The sequence below is a fragment of the Ylistrum balloti genome, unplaced genomic scaffold (genome assembly GCF_031769215.1).
Source record: "Ylistrum balloti isolate Yb309-2 unplaced genomic scaffold, AGI_CSIRO_Ybal_v1 Utg371636, whole genome shotgun sequence".
In the NCBI taxonomy this organism is placed as follows: domain Eukaryota; kingdom Metazoa; phylum Mollusca; class Bivalvia; order Pectinida; family Pectinidae; genus Ylistrum; species Ylistrum balloti.
In genome coordinates this window covers 7,679-20,384 of record NW_026782833.1, presented here as the reverse complement: position 1 = coordinate 20,384, position 12,706 = coordinate 7,679, and the positions used below count along the sequence as shown (strand labels likewise).

The window sequence follows — 12,706 nt, the reverse complement described above, 5'->3', positions numbered from 1 at the left end:
CATGGTACTTCTTCCATGAATATAACCTGCAACAGGCTGTCTGAACAGAGGAATCAAGATGATGTCTTTATGGTCACAAATGAAGGTTCTATTGTCGATGATGATACATTGAATAATGTTTCAACGGAAGAAGAAATTCCTGTAACCACAAATGGCACAAACGATGCCACAACTACCCAAGACGAGACACAACAGAATGAAACGATTAAACTTGTTCTTAGATCCAGTAGGAAAAGAAAAAAGGACCCGGAGAATTGGAAACGAAATATACGAAAGAGACGGTGTGAACATGGACAGGAATACATTAACAGCAAGGGAATTAAGAAACCAGAACGCAAAATTAAGACAACAAAAGACTGTGAAGGAAAATGTAAATTCAGAAGTTCTATGAAAATTACAGCAAATGAAAGACATGTGTATTTCAGGGAATTCTGGGATCTATCCTATGCAGAAAAAAACGTTTTCTATTCAAGGACAACAGAGAAAAACGCAAAGGAACGGACAAGATCAAAGACAAATACAACAAGAAGAAATTTCAGCTACAGGTATTATTTCTGGAAAGGAGATCAGAGAATCCGTGTCTGTAAAGAATTTTATTTGGCTACACTTGATGTAAGTCAAAGAAGAATAGAGTGGTTCTATAAAAACGTAGAGGAAAAAACAAACAACGATAAACGAGGAACGCGTACAGAATCAAGAATACCAAAGGAAGATTTGACGTACGTAAAGGAACACATTAATTCATTTCCCAGAATTCCAGGTCACTACTGCCGTCAGTCATCACAGAAAGAGTATTTTGAAGCAGATCTCAATCTTTCGAAAATGTATCGCCTGTATCAAGCAAAATGTGAAAGTGAAGGTCGCGCTCCACAAAAAGAATACCTTTACCGACACATTTTCAATAATGACTTCAATATAGGTCTCTATATTCCTAAAAAGGATAGATGTGATATTTGCGAGGAGTTCAAAGCCGAGGCAACAACAATCAAACAGATGACAACTTGCGTGCCAAATATGAAAATCAATTTGACGACAAAATGAACACAAAAAAGGAAAGAGACAACGATAGACTAGACAAACAAAAACTTGTTATTTGTTTTGATATGCAAAATATAATGACATGTCCAAGGTCAAATGTGTCTAACTTCTTCTACAAAAGAAAACTAAATGTTTTCAATTTGACAGCGCACTGTTCACTGAACAGAAAAAATTACAATTCGATGTGGCATGAAGGGATCGCAGGGAGAGGAGGCAATGAAATAGCCAGTGCTTTAGTTGCTATTCTGGATGTAATTTGTGTATAGTAATGTCAACCATATAACACTTTGGTCAGATTCCTGTGTGCCCCAAAACCGCAATTCAATTATGTGTTTTGCATTGAAACGTTTCCTTTTTGATCATGCAAACATCGAAACAAATGTGTATTAATACAATTTGTAATACATGTGTAATTATTTTCATATTTTTATTTACACAACAAAATGCAAATAGCATTTGTTTTTTATTGTTAAAATTACAGTTTGTATTAATTATTTAATGAAACTCGTTCCGAAAAATAAGCGTAATTAATTGTATTTTAGAAAACTGAGTGTTGTGTGGTATATATTGAATTAACTAAAACTACGACACTTAGGTGTGTGAAAGGAAAACAACTGTCCGTCATCTATAATAGAGAAATCGTTATAATCAATTAAACTTGACAAAATCATGTAAACATTGTCAAGTTTGAGACAGCACGGACACTCGAACAATTAAAGAATGACGATTGGTTCCCAGTAAAAAAAACTCGTCCTGTTGTGGTCATGCATCCGCCGTGCAGTCTCAAAAACTCAACCACTTAACTCTTAACATTTATGTTCTATGTCCAAGCACATTTTGATTCTAAAATATTTTGAAAAAAATTCAGAACTTAAATGTTCTATCTCCAAATTGAAATGTCTATTTTACCACGTTTAAATTGTTTTCAGACATCCAAATGATACAATTAATCATTTTTTGATTAAAAATGAACATATACGTAAAGGTAAAACAATGGCTCTAAAAACAACACATGATCACATGTCCTGAATATTCAACTTTGATTTTTCTCGAAACAGAGTTGTGGGTCTTTAGAACATTTTGATTCTAGGGCGACGGTATGTTTATTTCGACTCAAACATCCAGAAAAATGTTTTCTGGTGTGTGTTTATTATTCAACATATGTAGGTGTTCCGAGTGGTATTTGGAGAAGCATGACGAGGTATTCCGATTCATTTTCCGTTGTGATATTTAAGCTTTTTGCCTAAAAGACTTTAACACCTTCCGGTTTTGCTAATACTCCGGAAAGTAAGAATGAACGGCGACATTGTCGCCATGTTTCCAAACTTCCGGTTCGCCGAGACTAGCTCAGCTCTAGTGTGTAAGACCAAGAGAAGGAAATCTCTGTTTCCGATCAATGATTAATGTATTAGCAGACTAAATGCATTTCAACATGATGCGTTTGGGATTATCTTTGTAATATTTTCATGTAGTGTAACTTGACCTATGAACCTTTTTTGTAATATTGATTGAAGCAGGTATGATCAATGTAGTAACACAGCGACTACAGGAGTATAACATAGCTTGGCCTACCCCAGCTTCCGATCCACTTGTAAGCTCGGTAGTGTAAATGTTTACAAATCCGGGGTGACGTCACGAAGTTGGGACAGGGACACTCTGTTTAGAATATTATCCTATAAAGTAGTTGATGTGTACATCATAGATTCAAGGAAATAAGTTCATATATCTATTTTTATTGAGTGGTGGTTGAACTGGAATGTAAACAAAACTGTTTTCCCTACGAGCTTTATACCGACATATCTTTTCACATTTTCATGTACAGCTTTCATAAGTATATTTTCAAAACGTGGAACGCTAAAATACAATAGTGAAAAGGTATAACAGTGATCGGAGGGATTTATCCGTGAAACGACGAACTTGGTATAACTAGTCAAAGATGGCGTTCGTGCGTCCGACTGTGTTAGATATTGCAGCCTTAGTAGTGACTGTTGTCTCTGTGGCTTTGCAGTACATGACTTTCTTCTACCCCGACTGGTGGTCGTACATGCATGTCAGCGCAGCGTCCGTCGTCAGGACCAAAACCGTCGGTATGTTCCAGACGGTAGAATGTCTACCAACATGTGAAACGAAGTCGCTGGTAAACATCGAAGGGGACTACGGTAAGTGTTTTACGCTCTGTCTTTTGTTTTTTTATATACCAAATCTTAAAAAAGTTGAAGACTAGTTGAAAAACGGTCACTGCCAATAACATCGGAGAAAACAGTCACTAAAGTAGATGTCATTAACATCGGGGGGAAAACTGTTACTACGGTAGATGTCATTAACATCGGGGGGGAAAACTGTTACTACGGTAGATGTCATTAACATTAGGGGAAAAGCTGTTACTACGGTAGATGTCATTAACATTGGGGGAAAACAGTCACTAAAATAGATTTCATTAATATTGGGGGGAAAACGGTCACTGCGGTAGATGCATTTAACATCGGGAAAAAAAACTGTTACTACGGTAGATGTCATTAATCGGGGAAAAAAGCTGTTACTACGGTGGATGCCTTTAACATCGGGGAAAACGGTTACTACGGCAGATGCATTTAACATCGGGGGAAAAACTGTTATTACGGTAGATGTCATTAATCGGGAAAAAAGCTGTTAATACGGTTGATGTCATTAACATTGGGAAATAACGGTCACTACGGCAGATGCATTTAACATCGGGAAAAAACTGTTACTACGGTAGATGTCATTAATCGGGAAAAAAGCTGTTACTACGGTGGTTGCCTTTAACATCGGGGAAAACGGTCACTACGGCAGATGTCATTAACTTCGGGAAAAACTTTTACTACGGTACATGCTTTTAACATCGAAAAAAACGGTCACTACGGTAGATGCCATTAACGTCGGGGGGAAAATCACAACGATGGATGTCATTAACATTGAGGGATATTATGGTACACTCTGATGTAATCAAAGAAGACTATTAACACAAATATCAATTATAATACTGTTTTATATCATAAGCAGGACGTCTAGCAGATAAGTGTTACTTAAATATTTCCAGCATAATGATAATTTGCAAATGTTTAACATACATCTTTTACGTGCGATTGTATTCATTACAGAGTGGCTATTTATCTCCAGAATCTTCGAAGTGTTTGCCTGCTTTTTGTGTATTGTGGCAATAATTCTGCACGTGCTGTATCTTCCTGTAAGGAAGGAAGGGATTCGATCGGTTGCCATATATCTACTCGGGGGTGCGGGTAAGTGCAACCAATTGTAATTTGAATGGTATAGTACGCCTTCTTAATGCTTTTCTCTCAAAATCTAGAGTATATCAATGTCCATTCGTAACGTACAAAGCTTTAGTAACATCCATCCCTCAATATGTTGCAGGTTTGTTTTCACTTGGAGGAGCCTTCGTGTTCGCGGCCTTGTACGACTCTCTCGGTAACGATCTGTCAGCCGGAACTAATTCGGTAAACTTTCCCTTCGGAATAAATATTCTGGCGGGATTTCTACACATACTCGCGTCAGCTTTGACAGCCGTCGCAACAGTAAAGGCTGCAGGTCATGGAGGGGACAACGAGGAAGCGTACATTGTCTAACCGGAACCGGAACTCAGAAAGAAAGTAATGAAAGTGAAAAGGACGAAAATGTGATAACGTTTTACATTTGATCCTGCAAAGAAGTTGTAAAATCACTTAATAGGAGGTCATAGTGTTAATGAGATTTTGGATATTGATTTTAGATAAGTCATCTCATACATTGACGTTCAGTTGCCATGCTACTTGTAAATACGCTTCATATTGACCCTAGCTACATGTCTGCATGTATAAAAATGTCTTGCAATTAGAACTAGATAACTAAGTGGCATGAGACGAAAAAGACAGTCGTTTGTGGTTTGGAAATTACACTGACATGCTAAGAAGATGTACCTACAGGTAGGTCATATAGCGGCAAGGTGGAAATATCCGAAGTAGGGAGAGATCTAGCCGATTGTTTTACATGACGAATCTCCGGCAAGTTTGATATCAACATACACAACTTTAATACAATGTGGGAAGGTATAATGTTTGAGATTTTAGAGCAATCTAGATCTAACTCCTTAATTGATCATCGTCATTTCCGTGTGGTGTTAAATCTATGATGTCTATTAAACAGTTATTGTAACCCATTATAATGATCGTTTTAATTTATAAGAGCGTACCTATCGCTCTTCCTTACCGGAGCTCTTTTAAGACTAGAGTTTGGGGATCAAAATAAGTGACTTGACAGAGTTACCTTCCTTTCCATATATATCTGTCTTTAGATGAAATAGTCTTGCTCAATCAACTCTTGAAAACTTTACGAAAAGATAGGTGGATAAGCGAACGAGATTAGAGTTGTCTCCCTTATATGAAAGTTCTTCAAATGTTGCTTTACTGCCCGTGTCGCATTTACTTAATTAGGACAAATGACGACTTCATTAATTGACACAGGAATATATATAAAAAAAATCACATTTTTTCACATTGTTACAATGCAATTTCCTTTCTACAGAAAGTATATGCTAAAATGAAGGTGTGAGGTTTGGTTGTACTGAAAATATGCTGAAACACAGGTCTGAAAATATATTGAAACACAGACGTGTAGTTTTCGATGGCCTGGTCAAAGACAAATATATCATAAAGTGTAGGCGGTTAATATCTTCATCAAGAATTGTGTGCTATCCGTATACTACATATAGTCATATTACAAGTACACACAGTAATACTTCAGAATTTTCATAACTATACACTTGTATTAGCCAATGTAACTTTACCGACACCGGAAGACGCGATCGTCAGTGGTCTATTTTATTACGCAATACTGAATTCTATCTATGGCTTTCATTTTTTTTTTTTTTTTTTCTTATTTTTAAATAAATATATATACAATATTGTACATAATTAGTATAATGTTATTTCGTTCCCAACAAACCGAATATGGGGACAAAATGTTAGAAAACTGATGGAACGTGTGGGTTTTTTTAAGAGCAAATTTCGATGTTGGTGCAATGAATATCATAAATTCGCCGCGGACCGTGCGTAATCGCGTGAGCTTTATTTGTTTATGAAATACTTGATGAAGAAGATGGTGATTTAACCAACAATGAAGAATGTAAGAATTACTTCCCTTACACCACAATGTTTAAATATACGGGGACCACCATCATACGGTACACATGTATCTGTTGTAATTTAAGCGATGTGTTTTCATGTTATTGTTCAAATTTCCAACATTTTACCAAAACACTAAAGTAACAACAGATTTTTTAAAAACAAACACGTAAGAAAAGAGAAAAAAAACATCGAAGTCGTAAAAAGTACGATGAATTGCTTTAGAGATTTATCTATCCTCATAGAAATTGAAAATGTGAAAATCGAACATAAGTACATTTACTGTAATACTGTATCAATTGTGACAAAAGGTTTATCTCTGTACTACGTATTTGACCTCCATATCACGCAATCATCTCTCGGCTAGTGAGAAATATCTTTCTCCTCTAGTGTAATTTACGGAGGACTTTAGATAGACCGATATTGTACATCTCTGTTAAGATAACAACACGATATGATATCTCCACACATACAGGGTAACATATTGATAATATTTGGATCAGAACATCATGGCGTCGACAAATTTCTTTATGGTAGTTTTAGTTGTTGTTTTTATGTCTTTGGTAACCAATGGTCAAAAACCATGTTGTTCGCCAGAAAAATGGACGGCACATTTGCTCCAAAAAACAGGGGCTTACAACGCTGCTACATCCGGGGCTTCCAAACGTAATGTCAGCAGCCACATTTATTACGACTACACGTTGAAAAAATTGGCCATCTTCTCTGACGTAAGAAACACGACATTCAACTCGAGCACTTACTTACAAAGGATCATGGACTTTAATAAGGTATTGTATTTTCGATTTTAATTTATAAACTTTGAAATAATTTCACTGGTCAGTACTGATAACTCGATCGTCTATGGAGGTATTGTTTGCTTTCTTTCCATTCAGTGAGTATACCCTTGTATCCCTGTTTATCGGCATGTGACCAAGCAGGGTCATTTTGAGGCTGGGTCAGCTTGTAATAACTGGTGACGATCATACTGAACATAATGCTGGTGAAAGGACGTCGTAAGACATCCAAATTGATTGGAGAAACACAACCTGCCCTGAATAAAAACCGAATCCCACGCAATGGATTGGCAACTGATGGAGGGAATGGAGGGGCAATGGCTTAGTCTATGTGCCCCCACATGAAGATCCAGCGTAGTTCGACGCCGTGAAACTGCGAAAGACGTTGTACTCTAACTATTATGGAAGGCATGCGTAAGGCCTCTTGTATTTGGTTCAGCGTGGTGTCACTTGTTATCTAAAGAAGACCCCGCCTCAATATGGCACTTGTTGTTCACGGGAAGATAAATCCAGCAAATGAAACCTGATATTGCATTAGCTACGACTGAGCTGTCGCGGCCCAAACATTTCTTATGATCAAAAGTCAAATGTTATACCTATGCCATGTGTATACCAGCCGATTTCATCCTTTAAGTTAATCATTTTTCGGATCGCCTTAAATACACTGACGAGTAGATACTCATCGGGGAATGCTTCCTCAGGATGCAGGGAATAGCTACCTCGAACTTTGTACCAGCTGTTTCTGTTAGTTCCCTTAAACAGTGTCACGTGTACACGTGGATGTGGTTTACCTCACAGATACTCATGGGGGAGACGCAAAAGTGTAAAATATTTTCTGAAGGAATAGTAAAGCACAGAACTGTCTGTATTATCGGCTTACCAAGAAACGTTCCAAGTGGGGATCGAACCACGAACCTCGGATACCCTTATGAGTGCTTCCAACCAGTAACATTATTTTATATCATTCTGATTACAGTTAATTGAGCTAATACAACATATATACGGTTGTTACTAAGAGTGTTGTTTAAAAGGTTTATTATTGGTGTCAGGGTGTAGAGTGGAGGATTAATGGGAAGAACTGTACACGTCACCAGACCACGGAACCTATGCCCCAGCCGTGTTTCTTAGGTACATATAATATCTAACTGTTCCTATTAAATCTGTTTAGTGTAATTAATTATCAGAAATAATGACAATTAATTTGTAGTTGAGAGGTTCAAAAGGTTTTAAATCTTAATTATATAAATCAAAAATGCAAAACTTGCCGTTTCTAATATCAAACAATCAAGTATACATGTAGCTGATTTAAGTCTTAATAAACTTCATTTTCGGAATATTATTATTCAGTAACCGAGGGGAAAGAATACAAACCAAAAAGAAATATGGCAAATCAACATTTCTTATATTTATAGGTGGAGCAATGATGAGCCTGTATTACGAAATAAATTGTTTCCGTCGTTTTTGTTGTTTCTTTAAACAAATTGAAAATTCAATTAATACGTGTATGTCGCTAATTTAAAAACAAAAGTCCCTTTAGAAAGGTTACCCGATTTTTAAGTTTACACGAAACTTAAAACTATGAATCATCGAACCTCTTCAGATGGCGCGGATTTCTTCGGTTACCACAACATGGCAGAGATGCCGGTAGAAGTATGGTTCAAGGACGATAACAAAGGTCATACGTCACGGACTACCATGTCACGTGAGCCGTGCGTACTGGTTACCGAAACGACGAGGTCCATGGGGCCAGGATTAGGTAAGTATAACAAGCACCATAAAGAAGAGGGAAATGGGTTTGGTCGTTTTTGTATTAACAGAGATAAACGAGTCCGATCCTGAACGGCACATCTGTAAGACGTATAATTCCTTATGTACCTCTTACAAGGTAATGTCATTGACACGTCGGCAGAGATGACATAAAGATGCTTTTCGATGGTCTGATATACGGCAGAGATGACATAAAGCCTCATTTCGATGGTCTGATATACGGCAGAGATGACATAAAGACGCTTTTTGATGGCCTGATATACAATAGAGATGATATAAAGACGCATTTCGATGGTCTGATATACGGTAGAGATGACATAAAGACGCTTTTCGATGGTCTGATATACGACAGAGATGACATAAAGACGCATTTCGATGTCCTGATATACGGTAGAGATGACATAAAGACGCATTTCGATGGTCTGATATACAATAGAGATGACATAAAGATGCTTTTCGATGGTCTGATATACGGCAGAGATGACATAAAGCCTCATTTCGATGGTCTGATATACGGTAGAGATGACATAAAGACGCATTTCGATGGTCTGATATACAATAGAGATGATATAAAGACGCATTTCGATGGTCTGATATACGGTAGAGATGACATAAAGACGCTTTTCGATGGTCTGATATACAATAGAGATGACATAAAGACGCATTTCGATGTCCTGATATACGGTAGAGATGACATAAAGACGCATTTCGATGGTCTGATATACGACAGAAATGACATAAAGACGCATTTCGATGTCCTGATATACGGTAGAGATGACATAAAGACGCATTTCGATGGTCTGATATACAATAGAGATGATATAAAGACGCATTTCGATGGCCTGATATACGGTAGAGATGACATAAAGACGCATTTCGATGGTCTGATATACAATAGAGATGACATAAAGACGCATTTCGATGGTCTGATATACGGCAGAGATGACATGAAGACGCTTTTCGATGGTCTGATATACGGCAGAGATGACATGAAGACGCATTTCGATGGTCTGATATACGACAGAGATGACATAAAGACGCATTTCGATGGCCTGATATACGGTAGAGATGACATAAAGACGCTGTTCGATGGTCTGATATACGGCAGAGATGACATAAAGCCGCATTTCGATGGTCTGATATACGGCAGAGATGACATGAAGACGCATTTCGATGTAGTGATATACGGCAGAGATGACATAAAGACGCTTTTTGATGGCCTGATATACGGTAGAGATGACATGAAGACGCATTTCGATGGCCTGATATTCGGCAGAGATGACATAAAGACGCTTTTCGATGGCCTGATATACAATAGAGATGACATGAAGACGCTTTTCGATGGCCTGATATTCGGCAGAGACGACATAAAGACGTTTTTCGATGGCCTGATATACGGTAGAGATGACATAAAGACGCATTTCGATGTCCTGATATACGGCAGAGATGACATAAAGACGCTTTTCGATGGTCTGATATACGGCAGAGATGACATAATGACTTGTCCTCACCAGCGGAATGAGACAAGGTAATATACCTGTTCTCAACATTGGAATGAGACTAGATAGTTGACACTTGGGTGTTTTTGTTGATAATTTTTTCTAACTGCGGATTTATCCAGTTTAAGTCATGTAACATTTAAGCTTCGTTTTGAAAAGGATTATTATCATAACATTCTTAACGACCCGTCAACACATAAAAGGTCATTAGGGTCATCAACTGATAAAACACACAGTGATCCAAAAAGGAAATAACATCAAACAAACTAAAAGGTAAAAGACAAATGCTAGAAATCTTAAATGGGTATATTATCACAAAAGAGTGAAAGAGTGGCCCATCCGAAGACAAGCAAGGACAACTTCGTCTCGGTGGTTGTCTCTATAGCATGGAGACCATTCACCGATAATACGTTTAATGGAGTGCAATTTATTGCTAGTATATTGATTCTATTCCTCCTGCCACTGATCTGTTAAAAATTGTTTGAAATCAGTAAAATGAATTTTAAAACCAACAGGTAGTAGCGATAAATCTTCCTTTGCGGCACGATCTGCTTTTTCATTGCCTGGTATTCCCATGTGCCAAGGAACCCAGCAAAAAAAAGCATTATGAAAGTTAAAGGCAAGTTCATGATATAGTATTAATGTATTACGAATGCAAATATTTTCGATATTTCTATTGCTAAGACATTCTAGAACCGAAAGATAGTCTGAATAGATAACAGTTCTCATTACTTTGTTTGAATATATTCAAGGGCGAGGTAGATAGCTCGTGCTTCTACCGAGAATATTGAGGCGTTGTGTGATAGCCGGCATAATGATACGCTTCATCTTGTGAAACCATGGCCGCGACAACCTTATCATTATCTTTTGAACCATCAGTATATAAATGTAGAAATGTTTTGAAGAGTAATCAGGTGGTAGATATGACAGAAATGGAATGACATTGCAGTATTAATAGAATCTTCCCCTACCCTGAGGGTGTGATAGAGAAATCTCCAACCCGAGGGTTGATTTTTTTTGTTGTCTAACCCGAGGCTCTGCTTTCGTTATAAACTGCAGTATAGGAAGATTTAGTATAAGTACCTGGGCATGTATTATTGTAGTACTGTACCTAATTCCACTTACCCGAGGGTTCCGTGATTTCTCAAATGCTTGCTCTATGTACAGTGTTCAACACATTATTGCAGGACTATGTTACATTTTTTCAAACGAATAGTTATTTAAAATAGGATGTTTTATCGATAAGCTGGTATACATTTACGCTGTGTGATGTTTACCTCAGTTGTCGGTTTACTCCCTACGGACGTCACAAGAGCCACTATTTCATAAACTGTCTTGCTATCTGTATTATATGTCGTAAACATGATTTTTATATCATAGAAAATTGATACTAAAATGTTCCAGTTTCCAGCATGGTGTGTTATGTCAATTTACAATAACAAATACAAAATACAAAACAGCCCTTATTTATTAAACATAATTCCACGTTTCGATGTTATCACTCCTATCACATTACACACAGTACTACATGTTTCAAAGGGACGCTGTTATTGGACGACCATTTAAATCGATTTGAACAGGAAGTTCTACTTGTAATAGCGTCGCAGTTATCGATATATCTCTGTTAGTTCTTCCCTGAAAGTAGATTTATCTAAACACTAGCGAAAACTACTTTGGTTGAAACCTTCATGCCTGACCAGGTCGTCCTACCACTAACTAGATTGAGTCTTTATCATACTTTTCTGAACAGGTCGTTCTACCACTAACTAGATTTTGAGTCTTTATCACCCTCTTCTGACTAGGTTGTTCTACCACTAACTAGATTGAGTCTTTATCACACTCTTCTGACCAGGTCGTCCTACCACTAACTAGATTGAGTCTTTATAACACTTTTCTGACCAGGTCGTCCTACCACTAACTAGATTGAATCTATATCACACTATTCTGACCAGGTCGTCCTACCACTAACTAGATTGAGTCTTTATCACACTTTTCTGATCAGGTCGTCCTACCACTAACTAGATTGAGTCTTTATAACACTTTTCTGACCAGGTCGTCCTACCACTAACTAGATTGAATCTATATCACACTGTTTTGACCAGGTCGTCCTACCACTAACTAGATTGAGTCTTTATCACACTGTTTTGACCAGGTCGTCCTACCACTAACTAGATTGAATCTATATCACACTGTTTTGACCAGGTCGTCCTACCACTAACTAGATTGAATCTATATCACACTGTTTTGACCAGGTCGTCCTACCACTAACTAGATTGAGTCTTTATCACACTCTTCTGACCAGGTCGTCCTACCACAAACTAGATTGAGTCTTTATAACACTTTTCTGACCAGGTCGTCCTACCACTAACTAGATTGAGTCTTTATAACACTTTTCTGACCAGGTCGTCCTACCACTAACTAGACTGAATCTATATCACACTGTTTTGACCAGGTCGTCCTACCACTAACTAGA

The 12,706-nt window shown here is 37.5% G+C and overlaps 2 protein-coding genes across 2 annotated transcripts; both read left to right on the top strand.

The window, feature by feature from the left end:
- The first annotated feature begins 2,722 nt into the window (after nucleotides 1-2,722).
- On the top strand, nucleotides 2,723-5,209 carry LOC132563195 (uncharacterized). Its single transcript, XM_060227946.1, has 3 exons — nucleotides 2,723-3,197; nucleotides 4,158-4,295; nucleotides 4,429-5,209. Exons 1-3 carry the CDS (start codon nucleotides 2,975-2,977, stop codon nucleotides 4,638-4,640), a joined length of 573 nt encoding a protein of 190 aa, XP_060083929.1. The 5' UTR covers nucleotides 2,723-2,974; the 3' UTR covers nucleotides 4,641-5,209.
- Nucleotides 5,210-6,682: 1,473 nt separating this feature from the next.
- On the top strand, nucleotides 6,683-8,806 carry LOC132563196 (uncharacterized). The gene is made up of 3 exons (XM_060227947.1): nucleotides 6,683-6,961; nucleotides 8,017-8,095; nucleotides 8,568-8,806. Exons 1-3 carry the CDS (start codon nucleotides 6,683-6,685, stop codon nucleotides 8,804-8,806), a joined length of 597 nt encoding a protein of 198 aa, XP_060083930.1.
- Nucleotides 8,807-12,706: the final 3,900 nt, after the last annotated feature.